This window comes from Anolis carolinensis, unplaced genomic scaffold, assembly GCF_035594765.1.
Source record: "Anolis carolinensis isolate JA03-04 unplaced genomic scaffold, rAnoCar3.1.pri scaffold_7, whole genome shotgun sequence".
NCBI lineage: Eukaryota > Metazoa > Chordata > Lepidosauria > Squamata > Dactyloidae > Anolis > Anolis carolinensis.
Window position 1 is genome coordinate 15,612,360 of NW_026943818.1, and position 25,428 is coordinate 15,637,787.

At 39.2% G+C, this 25,428-nt stretch overlaps 1 protein-coding gene and 1 long non-coding RNA gene across 3 annotated transcripts; both read left to right on the forward strand.

Moving 5' to 3' along the window:
- The first annotated feature begins 964 nt into the window (after positions 1-964).
- Positions 965-13,138, forward strand: LOC134293209 (zinc finger protein 135-like). Of its 2 annotated transcripts, none has more exons than XM_062960034.1 (4): positions 965-1,073; positions 3,057-6,575; positions 7,979-8,272; positions 10,118-13,138. In XM_062960034.1, the coding sequence occupies exon 4, from the start codon at positions 10,288-10,290 to the stop codon at positions 11,653-11,655; it is 1,368 nt and encodes a 455-aa protein (XP_062816104.1). In that variant the 5' UTR covers positions 965-1,073; positions 3,057-6,575; positions 7,979-8,272; positions 10,118-10,287; the 3' UTR covers positions 11,656-13,138. The 2 variants fall into 2 exon arrangements, with proteins under 2 accessions (XP_062816104.1, XP_062816105.1); XM_062960035.1 differs by having other exon boundaries at positions 7,979-8,268.
- Positions 13,139-18,964: 5,826 nt separating this feature from the next.
- LOC103282747 (uncharacterized) lies at positions 18,965-25,333 on the forward strand. The gene is made up of 3 exons (XR_010000223.1): positions 18,965-19,169; positions 20,414-20,496; positions 21,769-25,333. It is a non-coding gene; the product is annotated as an uncharacterized LOC103282747 (long non-coding RNA).
- Positions 25,334-25,428: the final 95 nt, after the last annotated feature.

Consider the following 25,428-nt stretch of genomic DNA (forward strand, 5'->3'; position numbering starts at 1 on the left):
TCCAAGGCGATATTACTGTGATATTATGCAGGTATATTGATAATAGAAATAATACAGGAAGAGCCCCCGATGGCGCAGTGGGTTAAACCGCTGAGCTGCTGAACTTGCAGACCGAAAGGACCAAGAACCAAGAACAAAATCCTGGCTACGGGCCTGATAAGGAGGGATTAAGGATTAAGCCTGTTCAACGTCAAATGACGTCATGATTTTACAAATTAAGGATCAAAACCTCATGTTTTACAACAAATTGACAGAAAAAAACAATTCAATATATGGTCACGTGATGTAGCAATTACTGTATTTACGAATTTAGCACCAAAAATCACAATGTATTGAAAACGTTGACTACAAAAACATTGACTACTAAGAGGCCGACTAAGAGCCGGGACTCTACTGTACATATACAGTAGAGTCTCACTTATCCAACATAAACGGGCCAGCAGAGCGTTGGATAAGCAAATATGTTGGATAATAAGGAGAGATTAAGGGAAAGCCTATTAAACATCAAATTTGGTTATGATTTTACAAATGAAGCACCAAAATATCATGTTATACAACAAATTTAACAGAAAAAGTAGTTCAATAGGCAGTAATGCTACGTAGTAATTACTGTATTTACGAATTTAGCACCAAAATATCACGATGTATTGAAAACATTGACGACAAATATGCGTTGGATAACGTTGGATAAGCGAGTGTTGGATAAGTGAGACTCGACTGTAATTCCTCCAGAGACGCAGATCTGGGCGCCTGAGGGGAAGGAGAAGGCCTTTCTCTGGGGCTCCCCTTCCCGTCTCCTTTCGGCCCAAGTGTTTAACGGAGTTGTGTATAAATCTTAACTGTCTTCTCAATTCGCTTTTGACGCCAGAAAAAAATAAATGCATTCCCTTTCCCGCCTCTCTTTGGGGCGCCCGCCATCTTTGGTCCGGGCGGAAGTCTAGAGAGAGCGGCGGGCTGCGCTTCCTAGAGAGGCGGAGGAGGAGGAGGCTTCCTCCTGAGCTCACTTCCGGATGAGGAGGAGGCGGGAAAGCGAAGGCCTTAATGGCGGCGGGAGAGAGAGAGACAGGAGGACGGTAAGGGCGGAGCGTGTTCTGGGGCCCGGAGGGACAAGCCCAGATAAACACACCCAAACAGGACAAAATAATAGTAATAATACCTTTATTTTTATATCCCGCCCCATCTCCCCGAAGGGACTCGGGGAGGCTCACATGGGGCCAGGCCCAGATAAACACACCCAAACAGGACAAAATAATAATAATAATAATAATACCTTTATTTTTATATCCCGCCCCATCTCCCCAAAGGGACTCGGCGAGGCTCACATGGGGCCAGGCCCAGATAAACACACCCAAACAGGACAAAATAATAATAATAATAACAATACCTTTATTTTTATATCTCGCCCCATCTCCCCGAAGGGACTCGGCGAGGCTCACATGGGGCCAGGCCCAGATAAACACACCCAAACAGGACAAAATAATAATAATAATAATACCTTTATTTTTATATCCCGCCCCATCTCCCCAAAGGGACTCGGGGAGGCTCACATGGGGCCAGGCCCAGATAAACACACCCAAACAGGACAAAATAATAATAATAACAATAATAATACCTTTATTTTTATATCTCGCCCCATCTCCCCGAAGGGACTCGGGGAGGCTCACATGGGGCCAGGCCCAGATAAACACACCCAAACAGGACAAAATAATAATAATAATAATAATACCTTTATTTTTATATCCCGCCCCATCTCCCCGAAGGGACTCGGCGAGGCTCACATGGGGCCAGGCCCAGATAAACACACCCAAACAGGACAAAATAATAATAATAATAATAATACCTTTATTTTTATATCCCGCCCCATCTCCCCGAAGGGACTCGGGGAGGCTCACATGGGGCCAGGCCCAGATAAACACACCCAAACAGGACAAAATAATAATAATAACAATGCCTTTATTTTTATACCCCGTTCCCATCTCCCTAAAGAGACTCGGGGTGGCTCACATGGGGCCCAGCATCATCATACATTAAAACAGTCATAATTTATAATTTAAAACAACATAACAGCATAAACCTATCCGGTCCTTCAAACCAAGAACATAGTACAAATATGTAAGGGTGTGCTTACGTGAGACTCTTTGAAAATAATATAGGGTGATCAGGGAAGATTACAAGATCAAAGTCAACAAGAGTGAGGGACATTGTTTAAATGCAAAATACACATCGTACAGAATAGACAAAATGAAGCACAGTTATCCGCAATGGCATAATAAAGTAGCAAAAAACAAGGATGACACAGCAAAACATAATTAAGAAACAAAAACCAAGGCTAAACAAGTGCAAGCTGGGACAAAGTGTTAAACAATATAATATATAATAATAAATAAAAATATAATATATTGTATATATACATATATTATTGATAATAATAGTATAATGTAATACAATAATATACTAATTATAATACCCAATTGGGGACTTAGTTCAGAAGAGACCAATTATGTGAACATGAATGTAGGAAATTTGGTGGCAGTAGAGGTGTAATCTGGGGTGTGCAGGAAGCGGACCTGAGATCCCTTGTGGCTTGAAAAGTGACCTAGAAAGTCATGAAATAATAAAGGAATCCTTGTGCCTCTTAATGTTTTACTTATTTAATTTATAGAAAGCCATTATTCATAGTGAATGACGCCTCGCCTGTGGTCTGTCTGACTGTCTGCCTTATGTTTCTTTAGCTATGTTTAGGGTCAAGCCAACAAAATCAATGTGGTTCTTTAGTATTGGATGATGGTCCCTTTTCCCATCCATCCATCCATCATTCATTCTTCTCATTCTCCCTGCCTTCTTCTATCCTTCTGAATCCGTCCCTTATTGTTTGTAAATATGTGATCACCTTTGCTTGTTTCTGTGTATGTTCTTGAGTCCCTTCATACCTCAATTTCTTGGAATTATTATTTTCAACATGAGCCATGATAAGGAAACCAGGATAAGGGTAATTTTGGAAATAAAGGAGGTTTGCAACTTCAGGTTTAATCTTTGGCTTCTTTTTTCTTGACCAGGGAAATGAAGACCCTATGAAGTTACCTCTGGCATGATAAGAGAATATTGGTATCTAGTGGATATTTAGGAATTTGAAAACCAAAGTGCAATAATGAAATAACTCCTATAGGAAGAAGAAATCTTATCTTGTGGGATTCCCTTTTCATCAGAAAGGAACAAGGAAGACCATATTGCAGTTAATCGTATACGTAACTGTCAACATGGAGGAAAAACCCTACACAAGTCTTGAGGTTGGAAAGAGCCTCGCTCAGAGTGGATTTCCACATACACATCCAAGGACGCACTCTGAGGAGAAACCCTACAAATGCCTGGAGTGTGGGATGAGCTTCGCAAAGAGTGCTAGTCTACTTTCACATCAAAGGACTCACACTGGGGAGAAACCCTATACATGCCTGGAGTGTGGAATGAGTTTCACTTGTAGTGGAAATCTACATAAGCATAAGAGGACTCACAGTGGGGAGAAACCCTACACATGCCTTGAGTGTGGACAGAGCTTTACTGCAAGCGGAAGCCTACGTTCACATCAAAGGACTCACACTGGGGAGAGACCTTATACATGCCTGGAGTGTGGACAGAGCTTCACTCATAGAGCAGGTCTACGTTCACATAAAACCACTCACACTGGGGAGAAACCTTATACTTGCCAGGAGTGTGGAATGAGCTTCACTCAGAGTGGAACTCTACGTTCACATCAAAGGACTCACACGGGGGAGAAACCCTATAAATGCCAAGATTGTGGACAGAGCTTCACCGACAGTGGAAAGCTACGTTTACATCAAAGGACTCACACGGGAGAGAAACCCTATAAATGCCTGGAGTGCGGGAAAACCTTTGCTCGGATTGGAACTCTACATTCACATCAAAGAACTCACACTGGGGAGAAGCCCTATACATGCCTGGAGTGTGGGCAGAGCTTTGCTCGTAGTGGAAGTCTACACTCACATCAGAGGATTCACACTGGGGAGAAACCCTTCAAATGCCTGGAGTGTGGACAGAGCTTCACTCAGAGTGCGGGCCTACTTTCACATCAAAAGACTCACACTGGGGAGAAACCGTACAAATGCCTGGAGTGTGTCCAGAGCTTTGCCGAGAGCGGAAGTCTGTGCTCACACCACAGGATGGACACCGGAGAGGAGCCCTATACACTCCTGGAAGGAATTTCTTAACAATCCTGGATGTCCATCTAGAAAGAAAATTTGAAAGATTACTAAAATACATGATAATTGCAACAAGAATCCCATATCCTCAAAAACGAAAGGAAGACGTTATCCCTACTCAGGTTAACTGACTGGTGAAGATCTTCAAACTAGCAGATATTAAGACACAGACACTGCTGATTAAGGAGAAAAATTCTATCCCTTTCAAGAAATGTTGTAAATTTAAAATTATTCTTTGATTACAACAATACGGGTATATGTCAAGTGTAAGATTGATGAATTAGAATAGTGGTACCAAATAATAATAATAATAATAATAATAATAATAATAATAATAATAATAATAATAATACAGTAGTAGTAGTAATAGCAATACAGTAGAGTCTCACTTATCCAACATAAACGGGCCAGCAGAATGTTGGATAAGCGAATATGTTGGATAATAAGGAGGGATGAAGGAAAAGCCTATTAAACATCAAATTAGGTTATTATTTATTTATTTATTTCAATTATTTATACCCCGCCCTTCTCACCCAAGGGGACTCAGGGCGGCTTACAAGTGGCAATTGATGCCGTTATACAATAAACTAAAACGATTAAAACAGTTAAAACAGTCATAAAATACAATATACAAAGTTTATTTTACAAATTAAGCACCCAAACATCATGTTATACAACAAATTTGACAGAAAAAATAGTTCAATACGCAGTAATGCTATGTAGTAATTACTGTATTTACAAATTTGGCACCAAAATATCACGATGTATTGAAAACATTTACTACAAAAATGCGTTGGATAATCCAGAACGTTGGGTGAGTGTTGGATAAATGAGACTCTACTGTAGTAGTAGTAATAGTAATAATTATAATTATAAACTATTCATACCCTGCCACCATATGCAGAGTGGTACATATAAAATAAACAGTACATAAAAATGATAATACATAAAAGTATAGCAACAACAAAGGCAGAAGTGTGCTTATATAGGATTGTCTTAATGGAGTATAATAATAAGCTAGTAAAAACCAACGGGTAGAGAGTGATGTTTGTGGAATTAGACCCACGTCTGTCTGTTTTTTGTTTGCTGGTGGCAATAAAAAGGGAACTAGACGTGTGTTACTGTAGGAGATTCCTTTTTGGTTCCTTTTCACTAAAAGATAATATAACCACCAGACAGAGAATGTAAAGGGTTGTTGTATGTCTTTCGGGCTGTGTGGCCATGTTCCAGAAGCATTCTCTCCTGACGTTTCGCCCACATCTATGGCAGGCATCCTCAGAGGTTGTGAGGTATGGAGAAAACTAAGCAAAGAGGTTAATATATATCTGTGGAAAGTCTAGGGTGAGAGAGGTCAGTGTGAATGTGTAGTTAATCACTTAAATTAGCATTGAAAAGCTTATCTGCTGTCTTCTTCCTGCCTCTGGGGCATCCTTTGTTTAGAGTCGTTAACTGCCCTTGGTTGATTCATGTCTGGAAACCCTCTGTTTTCAGAGTATTGCTTTTTATTTACTGTTCTGATTTTTGAGTTTTGTAATACTGGTAGCCAGATTTTGTTCATTTTCATGGTTTCTTCCTTTCTGTTGAAGTTGTCCACATGCTTGTGGATTTCAATGGCTTCTCTGTGTCGTCTGACATGATAGTTGTTAGAATGGTCCAGCATTTTTGTGTTCTCAAATAGTATTCTGTGTCCAGGCTGGTTCATCAAATGCTCTGCTATGGCTGATTTCTCTGGTTGAATTAGTCTGCAGTGCCTTTCATGTTCTTTGACTCTTGTTTGGGCGCTGCGTTTGGTGGTCCCTATGTAGACTTGTCCACAGAGAATGTAAAGTCCTTACATTAGATAACACGGATTGTTTATAGTTTGTAGCTGTTGGGTTTTTTATGTTTAGGGTATAGTAGTAGTAGAGTAGTAGTCTAGAATTTTTTTTGTAGATTATGTTTGTTTGTTTTTTTGTTCTTGTATGTTTGTAAGTTTTATTTTAATCTGTCTAAATAAAAAGTTACAGAAGGAGGTTTGGGCAAGATGCCATTTGGGGTCCCTGTGGGGTCCTGGGATTCATTGCGATGGGCCTAGGCTTCAACCACATTGTCGGCCCCCATTTTCTCTCTCTTCTTGCTTTTTTGTCTCCTGTGAGGACGCATTTCCAATAACGTGCTTGAAGAATGTCAAGATGCAGCTGAATGCATATTTTTCTGATATCTTTACTTTTTACCTACCTTAGAATATAAGGTTTAGAACGTTAGTTAGCTCCAAGAACTTTCCTATCCCGAATGTATTTCCTTGACTTCAGTAAATACTTTAGAACTTGTATTTTGGCTCTGCCATCCTGAGCAACAGCGGCTTATCACAGCTCAACACACGTAAGTTTCTGCTGTGCTCCTGGCACTCGGCTACGTTTTGGGTGGAATCCCCTTGATGTTTTAATTCTGTGTTGTGTTTTTTCGCCTATTGTGTATATTTTATTATTGGTTTTTGTTGTTGTCCTTTGATGTGTCATATTTTATCATTGCTTGTATTTTGATTTTGCTGTAAGCCGCCCCGAGTCCCCTTCGGGGGAGATGGAGGCGGGATATAAATAAACTTATTATTATTATTATTATTATTATTATTATTATTATTATTATTAGCTGCCCCAAGTCCCTTTGGGGGAGATGGAGGTGGGATATAAATAAACATTATTATTATTATTATTATTATTATTATTATTATTATTATTATTATTAGCTGCCCCGGGTCCCCTTCGGGGGAGATGGAGGCGGGATATAAATAAACATTATTATTATTATTATTATTATTATTATTATTATTATTATTAGCCGCCCCGAGTCCCCTTCGGGGGAGATGGAGGCGGGATATAAATAAATTTATTATTATTATTATTATTATTATTATTATTATTATTATTATTATTATTATTAGCTGCCCCGGGTCCCCTTCGGGGGAGATGGAGGAGGCGGGATATAAATAAACATTACTATTATTATTATTTGAGTCTAACTGCTCATAGATTCCCAACACTTAGTCCTCACGTTAGCTTAGAGGGCAAGGTCATTGTCCACATCACAATCTTTCTCATGCAAAATAGTTAGGGCCTCGGGCTTCCTCTGGAGAGGACAGTCCAAAGCCATTGGCATTACAGAAGCCTAAACCAGTACAGTAGAGTCTCACTTATCCAACATTCTGGATTATCCAACGCATTTTTGTAGTCAATGTTTTCAATACATCGTGATATTTTGGTGTTAAATTCGTTAATACAGTAATTACAACATAACATTGCTGCGTATTGAACTACTTTTTTTTGCCAAATTTGTTGTCTAACATGATTTTTTGGTGCTTAATTAGAAAAATCATAACCTAATTTGATGTTTCATAGGCTTTTCCTTAACCCCTCCTTATTATCCAACACCTTTGCTTATCCAACATTCTGCCGGCCCGTTTACGTTGGATAAGTGAGACTCTACTGTAATAGTAATAATTACTATTATTAGGGTGGTCAGTGCCAAACTCCAAGTAAAGTCCGTGAGTAAAAAAGTAAAAAATCCACTGTTTTAATAATAATAATAATAATAATAATAATAATAATAATAATAGAAGATGGGACCCTTTATAAACAATCAGTCGGTGATGGCCTGATCGTCAGTCTATAAGAAAAAATATAATAGTATTATAATAAAATTTATAATAATAGTATTAATAATAATAATAGAAGATGGGACCCTTTAAAAGCAAACTATTTATCATGTTCCGTTCAACCCTTTCAAAGCTCCGCCCTCCTCTCCCACGAAGCCCCCTCCCTTGCCGGCCTGAGGTGACGTCACTCCCTCCCTCCCCCGAAGAAGAAGAGAGGAGGCCTCATTGGCCGGCCGCCTTCTCGCCGCCCATCAATCCAAATCGAAGCGGAGAAAGCAGCCAACGGGAGACGTCTGGTGGGCGGGGCTTGAGGCAGGCAGCCAATGGGTAGGCGAAGGCTGCCTTCGAGGTGAAGACGGAGGAGGGCGACGACAGCAAGGACGAGGCCTGTCTTTGTGAGGCGGGAGCGAAGCACACACACGTGTAGGTATGTCTGTCTGTATGTCTGTCTGTATGTAAGCCGCCCGTGAGGGGCCTGCCTGGTTCTTGTGTCGCCTCGGCGCCCCGCCCGCCTCTGCCCAGTGTGCGCGTGTGAGTGACGTGGCGCCCCGCCCCCTCCGGAGGCCTCCCTTTCGGAAGAGCCCCGCCCCCAAAGGCCGCCCGGCCCCGCCCCCTTCCGCGCCCACCCAAGCCCCTCCCATTTTGGAGCCTCCATTGGCTTGTAGAGCCCAGTTTATTTGTTTGTTTATTTATTTGCTACATTTATATCCCGCCCTTCTTTCTCACTCAGAGCGGCTTACAAATTAAATTTACATACAATATTATATTATTAGCATAGCACAATACTGGTAATAAATTACTATATTGTACTATATCAATATATTGTAATATTATTAGTAATATTATTATTATTTATTATTTATTTATTTATTTGCGACATTTATATACCGCCCTTCTCACCCCGAAGGGGACTCAGGGCAGTTTACAAGTATATATATATATACAATATATTGTATTATATAACTATATAGCAATATTATTAGTAATATTGCATGCAATATAAATATACAATTATAATAGTGTAAAATGTAAAATATTTTACATGTAAAATATAATATATAATTAATATTATTATATTCTATTAGTAGTATTATATTGTATTACAATATAATATGAATATTATATGTATATACAATGTTATAATTATTATATATTATTGTAAATTATATTGGTCCAGTTTAATAGGTCCAGTCCACCTTGGACGAGGTGGGGTTTGCAGATCCTGTTTGCATAATAATAATAATAATAATAATAATAATAATTCTATTCTTGTACCCCACCTCTATCTCCCCGCAGGGACTCAGGGCGGCTTACAAATAATAATAATAATAATAATAATAATAATAATAATAATAATAATAATTTTATTCTCGTACCCCGCCTCTATCTCCCCGCAGGGACTCAGGGCGGCTTACAGATAATGATAATAATAATAATAATAATAATAATAACAACAACTTTATTTGTATATCCCGCCTCCATCTCCCCGAAGGGACTTGGGGCGGCTAACACAGGGCCAAGCCCAAACAATTACAATAAAACAGAATAAAATACATAGAAAACACACGACAATGTCCAATAAAATGCTTATACAATAACAAAGTACAGTAGAGTCTCGCTTATCCAAAGTAAATGGGCCGGCAGAACGTTGGATAAGCTAATATGTTGGATAATAAGGAGGGATTAAGGAAAAGCCACATCAAATTAGGTTATGATTTTACAAATTAAGCACCAAAACATCATGTTGTACAACAAATTTGACAGAAAAAGTCGTTCAATACACAGTGATGTTATGTTGCAATTGCTGTATTTAAGAATTTAGCACTGAAATATCACAATGTCTTGAAAACATGGACTATTAATTCCAGTAAACTCATTACCCAGTGAATGGTGGCCCTGAATATTAGAAAGAAGCATTCCTTTTGCCTTCTGTACCCTTGTCCACATTAGTGATCGACCCAATGACACCAAAGAGCTGCACCAACATTGAATCCCAGAATCCCAGACTAGACCTCCTGGGCCTTCCAGTCCAACCGCATTCTGCTCAGAAGGAGTTCCCCTTTTCCCCTTCTGTCATTCATTCTTTTCACCCTCTCTCCCTTTTCTTCTTCTTGTCTAGATTCATTCCCTTCTTCATTAAGATCGATCGATTGCCTTTGCTGGTCTTTGTGTATGCGCTTGAGCCCTGGGTGTCTGCATTTCTTGAAGTTTCCATTGTCAATATGAAGGGTTCTGTCTCTCATCCTGGATCTTTTGCTTCTTTCTTGACCAGGGAAGTGAGGATTCTATGAAGCCGCCTCTCAGGTGCCGTAAGGAAACCAATAATACAGGAAGAAGGTGATCCTCTTGCAGAATTCTTGACCTCACTTACAAATAAGAAAGGAAAAAAGAAGAGCCGAGTATTGGCCTTTCGACTGAACACCCATATCACTCACTATCGACATGAAGGAAAAAGCATCTCAATGCCTGGAGTGTGGGAAGAGCTTCACTCGGAGGGATCGTCTGCAGCAACACGAAAGGACTCACTCTGGGGAGAAGCCCTACCAGTGCCTGGAGTGTGGGAAGAGCTTCAGTGAGAATGGAAGTTTACGCAGACATCAGAGGACTCACACGGGGGAGAAGCCCTACAAATGCCTGGAGTGTGGGCAGAGCTTCACTCAGAGTTCAACTCTACGTTCACATGAAAGGACTCACTCTGGGGAGAAACCTTATACATGCCCGGAGTGTGGGCAGAGCTTCACTCAGAGTTCGGTTCTACGTTCACATCAAAAGACTCACACTGGGGAGAAACCCTATAAATGCCTGGAGTGTGGGCAGGGCTTCACACGTAGTTCGGATGTACTCACGCATCAGAGGTCTCACACTGGGGACAAACTCTATAAGTGCCAGGAGTGTGGGCAGAGCTTCACTCATAATTCAGCTCTACGTTCACATCAAAGGACTCACACTGGGGAGAAACCTTTTATATGCCTGGAGTGTGGACAAAGCTTCACTCGGAGGGGTTATCTGCAGCAACATGAAAGGACTCACACTGGAGAGAAACCCTACAAATGCCTGGAGTGTGGACAGAGCTTCACTCAGAGTTCAGTCCTACGTTCACATCAAAGGACTCACACTGGGGAAAAGCCCTATAAGTGCCTGGAGTGTGGACAGAGCTTCGCTCACAGTGGAACTCTACGTTCACATCAAAGGACTCACTCTGGGGAGAAGCCTTATAAATGCCTGGAGTGTGGACAGAGCTTCACTCTTAGTGGAAGTCTACGTTCACATGAAAGGACTCACTCTGGGGAGAAGCCCTACAATTGCCTTGAGTGTGGACAGAGTTTCACTCTGAGTTCAAATCTACTTAGACATCAAAAGATTCACATGGGGAAGAAACTCTATAATTGCCTTGAGTGTGGACATGGTTTCAACCAGAGTTCAAATTTACATAGACATCAAAGGACTCACTCTGGGGAGAAACCTTATAAATGCCTGGAGTGTGGACAGAGCTTCGCTCTGAGTGGAAGTCTACGTTCACATGAAAGGACTCACTCTGGGGAGAAACCCTATAATTGCCCTGAGTGTGGACAGAGTTTCACTCTGAGTTCAAATCTACTTAGACATCAAAAGCTTCACAGGGGGAAGAAGCCCTACAATTGCCTTGAGTGTGGACAGAGTTTCACTCAGAGTTCAAATCTACTTAGACATCAAAGGGTTCACTCTGGGGAGAAACCCTACAAATGCCTGGAGTGTGGACAGAGCTTTGCTCACAATTCAGCTCTACATTTACATGAAAGGACTCACACTGAGGAGAAACCCTTTAAATAATAATAACAACAACTTTATTTATAGACTGCTCTCTCTCTCCAAGGGTACTCATGGAGTGTGGACAGAGCTTCACTCAGACTTATCTAAGTGACATTTTTCAGTATTATTTCCATTCCATCCCAATATTTCAATATTATTTCAATATTACTTGTAATATTATTTATAAAATATGTAATATTTTTTCTTCCAATGTGGTTTAAATACTATGTGTCCCAGGGAGGTGAAGATCTTCCCTGAGTTTAAGTCTAGCCGGGTCCAACTCCCCCGAGTGGCTGGACATCTCCATTCCCATAATAATATTATGATGTAATACAATGTAATAATAATTATAATTCACTATTATAATTGTATATTTATATTACATGCAATATTACTAATAATATTGCTATATAGTTGTATAATATAATATATTGTATGTATATATACTTGTAAACCGCCCTTTGGGGTGAGAAGGGCGATATATAAATATCACAAATAATAATAATAATAATAATTCCCAATGCAAAGAGCCAGCGTTGTCCGGAGACACCGCCAAGGTTGTGTGGCCACGGGCACGGCAGCATGGAGTTCCAGTGTTACTTTCCTGCCAAGAGGAGTGGGCTCACCCCGCTTTCTGGGTTTGAAATTTCCGGATTCGCAAAGTTCAGTTCTTTGCAGTACCTATTTATCTACTCATATTTGCATGTATTTGAAAGGCTGGGTTGGCAGAAGACAGTTTTCAATAATGTAATTATTAAAACCTAAGTGGCCTTTCATGAGTACTAGTGGATATTATAACGTTTACTACTCAGGAAATAACATTTCTGAAGATCTGCTCTATATTTTGTGTGTTGCCGTATCTTTGTTCCTAACAGTTCAGAGAGATTACCAGGTACATCAGTCTAACAACTGAGAAACCTAAGTGGCCTTTCATGAGTACTAGTGGATATTATAGTATTTACTACTCAGGAAATAACACTTCTGAAGATCTGCTTTATATTTTGTACATTGGCATATCTTTGTTCCTAACAGTTCAGAGAGATTACCTGACACATCAGTCTAACAACTGTGAAACCTGAGTGCCTTGCATGAGTACTATATATACGTTTTTAAGGTTTTTATAATGTGTTTTAACAATGTTATTAATGGCTCTTTATGTATTGTTCTGTTTTTATGATTGCATTTTTGTGCATTAAATTTTGCCAATTTTTGTAAGCCGCCCTGAGTCCCCTCGGGTGAGAAGGGCGGGGTATAAATGTTGTAAATAAATAATAATAATAATAATAATAATAATAATAATAATAATAATTTTATTCTTGTACCCCGCCTCTATCTCCCCGCAGGGACTCAGGGCGGCTTACAAATGCCAAAGAGTATACAAACAAAAACATCAAATACTGAAAATGCACAAATGAAAAATTAAAACATACGATTAAAATCAAACAATTGATAAGACAAGAATTTGATATTTAAACATATTTCAATAAATTTAAGTCCTTTCTCACTAAGTTGTGGAGCCCTAACAATGGCGTAGAAGAGAAGGGACACCTAGTGCACAGAAGGGACATTGACTACAAAACTGCGTTGGATAATCCAGAACGTTGGATAAGCGAGACTCTACTGTAGTTCAATACAGAGTAATGCTATGTAGTAATTACCGTATTTACGAATTTAGCATCAAAATATCACGATGCATTGAAAACATTGACTACAAAAATGCGTTGGATAATCCAGAACATTGGATACGCGAGTGTTGGATAAGTGAGACTCTACTGTATTATTATCAATATTATATTTATATACAATATATTATATTATTAGTACAGCACAATATAAGCATATATTATTATACTGTACTATATGACTATATTGCAATATTATTAGTAACATGACATGGAATATATACAATTATAATAGTGTATTATTATTACATTGTATTACATCAGAATATTATTATCAATATTATATGTAATATTAATAATATGATGTAATACAATGTAATAATAATTATAATTCACTATTATAATTGTATATTTATATTACATGCAATATTACTAATAATATTGCGATATAGTTGTATAATATAATATATTGTATGTATATATACTTGTAAACCGCCCTGAGTCCCCTTCGGGGTGAGAAAGAAGGGCGGGATATAAATGTCGCAAATAAATAAATAAATATGTACAGTAATATATTATAATATTAGTACAGCACAATATAAGCTCTCTGTCTCCATCCAGTGGTGAAATGCGCGCATTGCAGGCGGAGAGAAAGTCAATGGGAATAAGCCGCTGTGTGTGTTTGTCTCCATCCAGTGGTGAAAGGCGCGCATTGCAGGCGGAGAGAAAGTCAATGGGAATAAGCCGCTGTGTGTGTTTGTCTCCATCCAGTGGTGAAAGGCGCGCATTGCAGGCGGAGAGAAAGTCAATGGGAATAAGCCGCTGTGTGTGTTTGTCTCCATCCAGTGGTGAAAGGCGCGCATTGCAGGCGGAGAGAGAGTGAATGGGGAAGAATCCGCTGTGTGTGTTTGTCTCCATCCAGTGGTGAAAGGCGCGCATTGCAGGCGGAGAGAAAGTCAATGGGAATAAGCCGCTGTGTGTGTTTGTCTCCATCCAGTGGTGAAAGGCGCGCATTGCAGGCGGAGAGAAAGTCAATGGGAATAAGCCGCTGTGTGTGTTTGTCTCCATCCAGTGGTGAAAGGCGCGCATTGCAGGCGGAGAGAGAGTGAATGGGGAAGAATCCGCTGTGTGTGTTTGTCTCCATCCAGTGGTGAAAGGCGCGCATTGCAGGCGGAGAGAGAGTGAATGGGGAAGAATCCGCTGTGTGTGTTTGTCTCCATCCAGTGGTGAAAGGCGCGCATTGCAGGCGGAGAGAAAGTCAATGGGAATAAGCCGCTGTGTGTGTTTGTCTCCATCCAGTGGTGAAAGGCGCGCATTGCAGGCGGAGAGAAAGTCAATGGGAATAAGCCGCTGTGTGTGTTTGTCTCCATCCAGTGGTGAAAGGCGCGCATTGCAGGCGGAGAGAGAGTGAATGGGGAAGAATCCGCTGTGTGTGTTTGTCTCCATCCAGTGGTGAAAGGCGCGCATTGCAGGCGGAGAGAGAGTGAATGGGGAAGAATCCGCTGTGTGTGTTTGTCTCCATCCAGTGGTGAAAGGCGCGCATTGCAGGCGGAGAGAAAGTCAATGGGAATAAGCCGCTGTGTGTGTTTGTCTCCATCCAGTGGTGAAAGGCGCGCATTGCAGGCGGAGAGAAAGTCAATGGGAATAAGCCGCTGTGTGTGTTTGTCTCCATCCAGTGGTGAAAGGCGCGCATTGCAGGCGGAGAGAGAGTGAATGGGGAAGAATCCGCTGTGTGTGTTTGTCTCCATCCAGTGGTGAAAGGCGCGCATTGCAGGCGGAGAGAAAGTCAATGGGAATAAGCCGCTGTGTGTGTTTGTCTCCATCCAGTGGTGAAAGGCGCGCATTGCAGGCGGAGCGAAAGTAAATGGGAATGAGCCGCTGTGTGTGTTTGTCTCCATCCAGTGGTGAAAGGCGCGCATTGCAGACGGAGAGAGAGTGAATGGGGAAGAATCCGCTGTGTGTGTTTGTCTCCATCCAGTGGTGAAAGGCGCGCATTGCAGACGGAGAGAGAGTGAATGGGGAAGAATCCGCTGTGTGTGTTTGTCTCCATCCAGTGGTGAAAGGCGCACATTGCAGGCGGACTGGAAAATTCTCCGCATTGCCGTCAATGGAGACGGAGGAGGAGGAGGAGGAGGAGGATGAGGAGGAGAAAGGCCTCTCCATGGAATATTCTTCAAATACCCTAAATACTCGGATATAAGCCGACCCGAATATAAACCGAGGCATCTAATTTTACCACAAAAAAACCCTGGAAAATCATTGACTGCAGTATAAGCCGAAGGTGGGAAATTTCAGAAATAAAAATAGATACCAATAAAATTACATTACCATATATACTCGAGTATAAGCCGACCCGAATATAAACCGAGGCATCTAATTTTACCACAAAAAAAAACCTGGGAAATCATTGACTCCAGTATAAGCCGAAGGTGGGAAATTTCAGAAATAAAAATAGATACCAATAAAATTACATTACCATATATACTCGAGTATAAGCCGACCCGAATTTAAGCCGAGGCCTCTAATTTTACCACCAAAAAACCCCCCAAAAAACTGGGAAATCATTGACTCCAGTATAAGTCGAGGGTGGGAAATTTCAGAAATAAAAATAGATACCAATAAAATCACATTGTGGGCGAAACGTTAGGAGAGAATGCTTCTGGAAGCCAATTATTATTTCTTACATTGTACTATATTCATCATATACCACAATGTCTATAATACATCCCTAGTATGTTATATTATTAGTATTATGTAACATACTCGTGCTAAATGATAAGTTGCATAAGAGATGTGGGCGAAACGTCAGGAGAGAATGCTTCTGGGAAACCAATTATTATTTCTTAGATTGTACTATATTAATCATATACCACAATGTCTATAATACGCCCTTAGTATATTATATTATTAATATTACATAATATAACTAGTGCTAAATCATAAGTTGCATAAGAGATGTGGGCAAAACGTCAGGAGAGAATGCTTCTGGAAAACCAATTATTATTTCTTAGATTGTACTATATTAAACATATACCACAATGTCTATAATACACCCCTAGTATGTTATATTATTAGAATTATGTAACATACTCGTGCTAAATCATAAGTTGCGTAAGAGATGTGGGCGAAACGTCAGGAGAGAATGCTTCTGGAAGCCAATTATTATTTCTTACATTGTACTATATTAATCATATACCACAATGTCTATAATACACCCCTAGTATGTTATATTATTAGTATTATGTAACATACTCGTGCTAAATCATAAGTTGCATAAGAGATGTGGGCGAAACGTCAGGAGAGAATGCTTCTGGAAGCCTATTATTATTTCTTAGATTGTACTATATTAATCATATACCACAATGTCTATAATACACCCCTAGTATGTTATATTATTATTATTATGTAACATACTCGTGCTAAATCATAAGTTGCATAAGAGATGTGGGCGAAACGTCAGGAGAGAATGCTTCTGGAAGCCAATTATTATTTCTTACATTGTACTATATTAATCATATACCACAATGTCTATAATACACCCCTAGTATGTTATATTATTAGTATTATGTAACATACTCGTGCTAAATCATAAGTTGCATAAGAGATGTGGGCGAAACGTCAGGAGAGAATGCTTCTGGAAGCCAATTATTATTTCTTACATTGTACTATATTAATCATATACCACAATGTCTATAATACACCCCTAGTATGTTATATTATTAGAATTATGTAACATACTCGTGCTAAATCATAAGTTGCATAAGAGATGTGGGCAAAACGTCAGGAGAGAATGCTTCTGGAAAACCAATTATTATTTCTTAGATTGTACTATATTAAACATATACCACAATGTCTATAATACACCCCTAGTATGTTATATTATTAGAATTATGTAACATACTCATGCTAAATCATAAGTTGCGTAAGAGATGTGGGCGAAACGTCAGGAGAGAATGCGTCTGGAAGCCAATTATTATTTCTTAGATTGTACTATATTAATCATATACCACAATGTCTATAATACACCCCTAGTATGTTATATTATTAGTATTATGTAACATACTCGTGCTAAATCATAAGTTGCATAAGAGATGTGGGCGAAACGTCAGGAGAGAATGCTTCTGGAAGCCAATTATTATTTCTTAGATTGTACTATATTAATCATATACCACAATGTCTATAATACACCCCTAGTATGTTATATTATTAGAATTATGTAACATACTCGTGCTAAATCATAAGTTGCATAAGAGATGTGGGCGAAACGTCAGGAGAGAATGCTTCTGGAAGCCAATTATTATTTCTTACATTGTACTATATTAATCATATACCACAATGTCTATAATACACCCCTAGTATGTTATATTATTAGTATTATGTAACATACTCGTGCTAAATCATAAGTTGCATAAGAGAAGTGGGCGAAACGTCAGGAGAGAATGCTTCTGGAAGCCAATTATTATTTCTTACATTGTACTATATTAATCATATACCACAATGTCTATAATACACCCCTAGTATGTTATATTATTAGAATTATGTAACATACTCGTGCTAAATCATAAGTTGCATAAGAGATGTGGGCAAAACGTCAGGAGAGAATGCTTCTGGAAAACCAATTATTATTTCTTAGATTGTACTATATTAAACATATACCACAATGTCTATAATACACCCCTAGTATGTTATATTATTAGAATTATGTAACATACTCGTGCTAAATCATAAGTTGCATAAGAGATGTGGGCGAAACGTCAGGAGAGAATGCTTCTGGGAAACCAATTATTATTTCTTAGATTGTACTATATTAATTATATACCACAATGTCTATAATACACCCCTAGTATGTTATATTATTAGTATTATGTAACATACTCGTGCTAAATCATAAGTTGCGAAAGAGATGTGGGTGAAACGTCAGGAGAGAATGCGTCTGGAAAATCAATTATTATTTCTTAGATTGTACTATATTAATCATATACCACAATGTCTATAATACACCCCTAGTATATTATATTATTAGTATTATGTAACATACCAGTGCTAAATCATAAGTTGCATAAGAGATGTGGGCAAAACGTCAGGAGAGAATGCTTCTGGAAAACAATTATTTCTTACATTGTACTATGTTAATCATATACCATGATATCTATAATACACCACTAGCATGTTATATTATTCGTATTCTGTCACATACCAGTGCTAAATGATAAGTTGCATAAGAGATGTGGGCGAAATGTCAGGAGAGAATGCTTCTGGAAAACCAATTATTATTTCTTTCCCGCCCAATTTGACCTGTCTCAGCCTGTGACGTGCGGGAGAATTGTCCAATCGGGTGGCGCCACATGGCGAAGGGGTGGGACCAAGGCCAAAAAGGCGGCCGGATTGGGAGGCTAACATATAGTTTAAATCACAACGGAGTGCGCATGCGTCAAGCAGCGCCCTGTTTTCGCGCCCAAATTGGCGAGCAGGAGAATCGTCCAATCGGGCGGCGACACATGGCGAAGAGGTGGGACCAAGGCCAAAAAGGCGGCCGGATTGGGAGGCTAACATATATTTTAAATCACAACGGAGTGCGCATGCGTCAAGCAGCGCCCTGTTTTCGCGCCCAAATTGGCGAGCAGGAGAATCGTCCAATCGGGCGGCGACACATGGCGAAGGGGTGGGACCAAGGCTAAAAAAAAAAACGGCCGTTTTGGAGGCGGGGCTTCTTCTTGGCTGTAAATTGTAAAATTTGCCTCAGACAATCTCGGGACGCCGAGAGAGAAGGCAGCTTGGCCTGGGAGGCATTCTGAAGGCCTGGGTCGGAAGAAAGAAAGAAAGAAAGAAAGAAAGAAAGAAAGAAAGAAAGAAAGAAAGAAAGGGCAGCCGCGGCTAGAAGGCCCGAAGAGACAGGCTCCGTTTCTGAAGCAGGTGAATAAGGGCCCCTTTTTACAGGCTCACCTGGTTCATTTGAAATTAATCTGGAGTTTAAAGAGACGCCTTTCCTTTTGGGAATCACTTTTACCTCAGGAAAGGCTTCTCTTCCAATCCCACTTCATTTTATGTTGCTTTCCTTGTTATTTTGGGGATTCTTTACCTCAGGAATCTCCTCAAAATTGAAATACAAAGAGGAAAATGCCTATTTTATATATTAGTCTTATCTTAATTTTTATCAAAAATGGCCTCAAATAGCACAAGATAAGGTTGCATAAAGGCTTTGTGAAACAGAAAGAAAGAAAACTATTTTATTTATTAAAATTTCATTATTTTTTGCCTCAAATCGCCTCAAGTCACAAAGCATTGTAATAGAAAATACAGTAGAGTCTCATTTCTCCAAGCTAAAGCTTGGATAAGCGAATATCTTGGATAATGAGGGATTAAGGAAAAGCCTATTAAATATCAAGTTAGGTTATGATTTTACCAATTAAGCACCAAAACATCATGTTTTACAACAAATTTGACAGAAAAAGTAGTTCAATATGCAGTAATGTTATGTTGTAACTACTGTATTTACGAATTTAGCACCAAAATATCACGATATATTGAAAACAAAAATGGGTTGGATAATCCAGAAACTTGGATTAGCGAGACTCTACTGTACCGTAAAATATTCAGGGGAAAAAATGTTCACTGAAATATTTACAAAATCATTAAAATATTAATATTAAAATAATAAAATATTTGCAGAAATATTTGCCAAAAATAAGCAAAGTATTTGGGGAAAAATATTCACAAAAAAATATTCATAAAAAATATTCACAAATACATTCAGAAAAAAACAATCATGAAAACATTCACAAACATTGAAATAAAATATTCACAAAATATTCACCCAAAAAATCATACAAATATTTGTGGAAATATTTGCCAAAAATAAGGATAATATTCGGAAAAAATATTTACAAATACAGTAGAGTCTCACTTATCCAACACTCGCTTATCCAACGTTCTGGATTATCCAACGCATTTTTGTAGTCAATGTTTTAAATGCATTGTGATATTTTGGTGCTAAATTCGTAAATACAGTAATTACTACATAGTATTACTGCCTATTGAACTATTTCTTCTGTCAAATTTGTTGTATAACATGATGTTTTGGTGCTTAATTTGTAAAATCATAACCTAATTTAATGTTTAATAGGCTTTTCCTTAATCTCTTCTTCTTATTCCCTCAGAAATGGCAAAGCCTTGTGAAACGGACGGAAGAAATAAAGGCAAAATTTTTGAAAATTTCCACAGCTTTTTCTGAAGGGACCAGGTGAATATTGTTCTTTTTTATTTATTATAATCTGATGTATTTCTTATCTCTTATTTCTTTTCACTTCTATTTTATGTATTGATATTTTATTATATTTTATTATTTCAAACCAAAAAAAAAAATAATTACAAGGTCTTTTCCAGAGAAGAAGAAAAAGGCTAAAATTTTGGGTTGTTGTGAGTTTTACGGGCGGTATGGCTATGCCCCAGAAGCATTCTCTCCTGACATTTCGCCCACATCTATGGCAGGAAACTAGGGGAGTGATGAGGCTTTTATATATCTGCGAAATGTCCAGGGTGGGAGAAAGAACCCTTGTCTGTTGCAGGCAAATGTGAATGCTGCTATTGGCCACCTTGATTAGCATTGAATGGCCTGCAGTTTCAAGGCCTGGCTGCTTCCTGCCTGGGGGAATCCTGTGTTTGGAGGTGTTAGCTAGCCCTGCTTTTTGAGGTGGCAGCCCAGAAACTCACAACAACCCATGAAAGCCTTTGACAACACATGGCAACATTTTTGAAAATTCATACAGCTTTCTAGAGGAAAGGAGTAGAATAATAATGGCATTTTTTTACCAATCTGATTTATTTCCAACCTTAAGACCCATAACATGCTATGCTGAAAATTTTATATATATATATATATATATATGTATTATTTTGTATATAATGGACAATGTAGTTTATAATAATATGATTTAATGTATATACATATAATATTGATAATGTAATGTAATAAAATATAATAATAACACAATATAATATTGATTATATATTATATATAATTTTATATGTACATAGAAAGTATTAGCATTCACAATAATAGCATTATATATAACTATATTGTACTATACCATCATACTGTAATGTTATTAGAAATATTACAGGTAATACATAACATAATTAATATTATATTGTATTATATTGTATGTATATTCAATATATTATATTGAATATAATATAATAATATAACATATTAATAATAATATAATATAACATTAATAATAATATAATATTATCATATCATATTATAATAATAATATAATAATAATATAATATATTGTACGTATATTCAATATATTATTATATATCATTGTCTATTATATTGTATATTATATACGATATACTATATATACATAATACATATTATATTATTAGCATAGCATGTTACAGGTACAGGAGACAAGATGGGAACTGCCTTCCTGGCCTTGCAAAATAGATAGAAGACAATGCCTGGTTTTTTTTCTGAATGCTCTCTTCCCACTCACTCTTCTCCCAGCGCTGAATTCAAGTCAACGTGAAGAAAGAAACAAAAGGTCGAGAGGACGGAAGATGCTTGAAGACACCCTCGCAAGGACACCGCCTGCCTCCCAAAAAAGGTCGTTTTCAGGTTAATTGGTGTAAGGGTAGGCATTTAATGTCTATCTTTGCATTAAAAAAAGGGTTACCTTTGCACACGGTTCCCCTCGCGGGTGGCATCGAAGTCCCCCCACTCGGGAACGAACGGGTCCTCCCTTTGTTCTAGGCAGATGATGGGTCTTCCTATACGGGCCGTAGGGGTCACAGCTTGGGGGTCAGCGGGGGGGCCCGCCCTGGCATCGCGGGGGGCAGCACACGTTACGGGCATTTTAAGATGTCCTTGCAACTTAGAAATAAAAATATTAATACCTTAACTCACTTACTAACATCCTACTAACACCATTCTAAATAGGGTACCCTGGCCTTTTAAATAGGACTGTTCTGCCTGATGGCAAGAACCAAGCTGGGAAGGGAGGGGGCCTCCTGGCCCCCCATAAAAGGGCCCCCATGGAAGGACATTGCAAAAGGCCCCTAAGGTGTCCTGAGAGCAGCCTCTTGGTCCTCAGTGTTCCCCACGGTGCCAGGGCTGGGCCCCTCGCTCTCCCCCAACCCATGGACCCTGCCGCTTGTATATCATCCGCCCAGGGCCAACGGACGCCCCCTCCCTCCCCGGGCGGAGCTTCGAGGCCACACTCAAGGGGAGACCAGAGCCGTGTGCTTCATGCCAACGCCTAGCACGTGGCGAACCTTTTTTTTTACTGCAAACATAGGCATCATGATTGTGATTTTTGTTAATTCCTTTTAAATTTAATTGTTTGTATTTGATAGCATGATAGGCTGGTTTTATATCAGTGAGCCGCCCCGAGTCCCTCTGGGGAGACTGTGGCAGGGTAGAAAAATAAAATTATTATTATTATTATTGATTCGAGGCACCTGGAAAAAGAAATACCAGGAAGCAGATAAAATTATTATTATTATTGATTCGAGGCACCTGGAAAAAGAAATACCAGGAAGCAGATAAAATTTTTATTATTATTATTATTATTATTGATTCGAGGCACCTGGAAAAAGAAATACCAGGAAGCAGATAAAATTATTATTATTATTATTATTGATTACAGGCACCTGGAAAAAGAAATACCAGGAAGCAGATAAAATTATTATTATGATGATTATTATTATTATTGATTCCAGGAAAAAGATATACCAGGAAGCAGATAAAATTATTATTGTTATTGTTCTTGTTGTTGTTATTATGTAGGACCCCCTTTTATTTATGTAAGGCCACACACCCAGGGGACCACTATTCCTAATTAAAGCCTGGTTAAAGGGGATCCTCTATTCTTAAAGTTAGGCGTATAGAGATCTCCTATCCAGAAACTAATGCGGCCTGCCCTATAGAGATCTGTTAAACCAAGGCGGCCTGCCCTATAGAGATCTCCTATTTCACGTAACACCAGGCAATATGGAGATCCCTGGTTTTTTTAACCGTTAAATCCCTTACGTGGGGATATCCCTGGTTATTTTAACCTTTAAGTCCCTTACGTGGGGATATCCCTGGTTATTTTAACCTTTAAGTCCCTTACGTGGGGAAATCCCTGGTTTTTTTAACCCTTAAGGCCAGATGTGGGGATTTCCTTGCTTTTAACCCGTGAGGCCAGCCATGGGGAGATATCTTAGGCTGTTTTCACGAAAAGTCAGGTATAGACGCACTGTTTTCTCTCCCGTTCCATGTGCCTGGACTCCCGGAGGGCTCCTGCCGGACACCGTCTCCCATCGGCCGAGAGGGATCCTTCTTGTCTGGGAAGGATCTGCAACACAGGTAAAAAGAAGATTCCGGGAAGGAGATTCTACAGCGGAGCCCTTAAGCCAGGTGAGACACTCCTTCCAGCCTCCACGGCTGCCTTGCACACACACACACACACACATGAGACACACAAACACACATGACACACACAAACACATACACATGTACAGCTGGTGCCCACGGGGACTCTTCCCCAATAGATCGGGGACTCCCACTCCGGCGATTGGCCATTGTAAATGCCTTGAAGCAGTTTGGGGCTTCCGGCCAAGCGCTTGCAAAGAGAATCCATTCAAGGTTGGACCCCTTTTAAAGGGCCTGGCACGTGGTATTTATTCCTGGCACGTGGAAAACTCCATTTGTAAGGCAAACCCTCGTTAAAGGAGGTTTACAATTAGTTTAAAACCAGGCTTCTGAGGGACCCGCTGCGTTTAAAGCCAAACCTAGCAGGTGGGAACCCCTTGGTTAACGTAAGGCGAGGGACCCTCCATATTTAATAAGATGCCTGGCAGAATCTTAACCTAAATGCAGGCCTATGGGCTACAGCCTATTCTGCATAGCCAGGCATGGGGGGACCCCAGATTATTAACTTGAAGCCTGGGAAAAGGAGATTTTTGTATTTATTTATTTATTTATTTATTACAATATTTATATCCCGCCCTCTCTCCCCTTAAAAGGGGACTCAGCGGCTTACAAGTGATATTTACATATTTATTTATTACAATATTTATATCCCACCCTCTATCCTTAAAAGGGGACTCAGAGCGGCTTACAAGTGATATTTACATATTTATTTATTACAATATTTATATCGGCCCTCCCTCCCCTTAAAAGGGGACTCAGAGCGGCTTACAAGTGATATTTACATATTTATTTATTACAATATTTATATCCCGCCCTCTCTCTCCTTAAAAGGGGACTCAGAGCGGCTTACAAGTGATATTTACATATTTATTTATTACAATATTTATATCCCACCCTCTATCCTTAAAAGGGGACTCAGAGCGGCTTACAAGTTATATTTACATATTTATTTATTACAATATTTATATCCCGCCCTTCTCACCCAACAGGGGACTCAGGGCGGCTCAACAATAAGACGCATATATAAAAACCACACAGTGCAATATAAATCATCACTAACTTACATCAGTATTCATAAAACACATTATAAAATACAGATAGGTGTGTTCAGTTCAAATCCATTCAAGGTATACGTGGACCCCCTTTTAATGCCAACCTTTCCACGTGGAAAACTATTTGTAAGGCAAACCCTCGTTAAAGGAGGTTTGCAATTAATTTAAAACCAGGCTTCTGAGGGATCCGCTGCGTTTAAAGCCAAACCTAGCAGGTGGGAACCCCTTTGGTTAACGCAAGGTGAGGGACCCTCCATTTTTAATAGGATGCCTGGGAGAATCTTAACCTAAAAGCAGGCCTATGGGCTACAGCCTATTCTGCATAGCCAGGCATGGGGGGACCCCATATGATGAATTTGAAGCCTGGTAAAAGGAGCTTTTTGTATTTATTACATTTATATCCCGCCCTCTCTCCCCTTAAAAGGGGACTCAGAGCGGCTTACGAGTTATATTTACATATTTATTTATTTATTACAATATTGATATCCCGCCCTCTCTCCCCTTAAAGGGGACTCAGGGCAGCTTAACAATAAGACGCATATATAAAAAACCATACAGTGCAATGTAAGTCATCATTAACTTACATCAGTATTCATAAAACACATCATAAAATACAGATAGGTGTATTACATACACTGTATCATTAGCATCGCACAATATTAGCATTATATATTACTACATTGCATTATACCACTATACA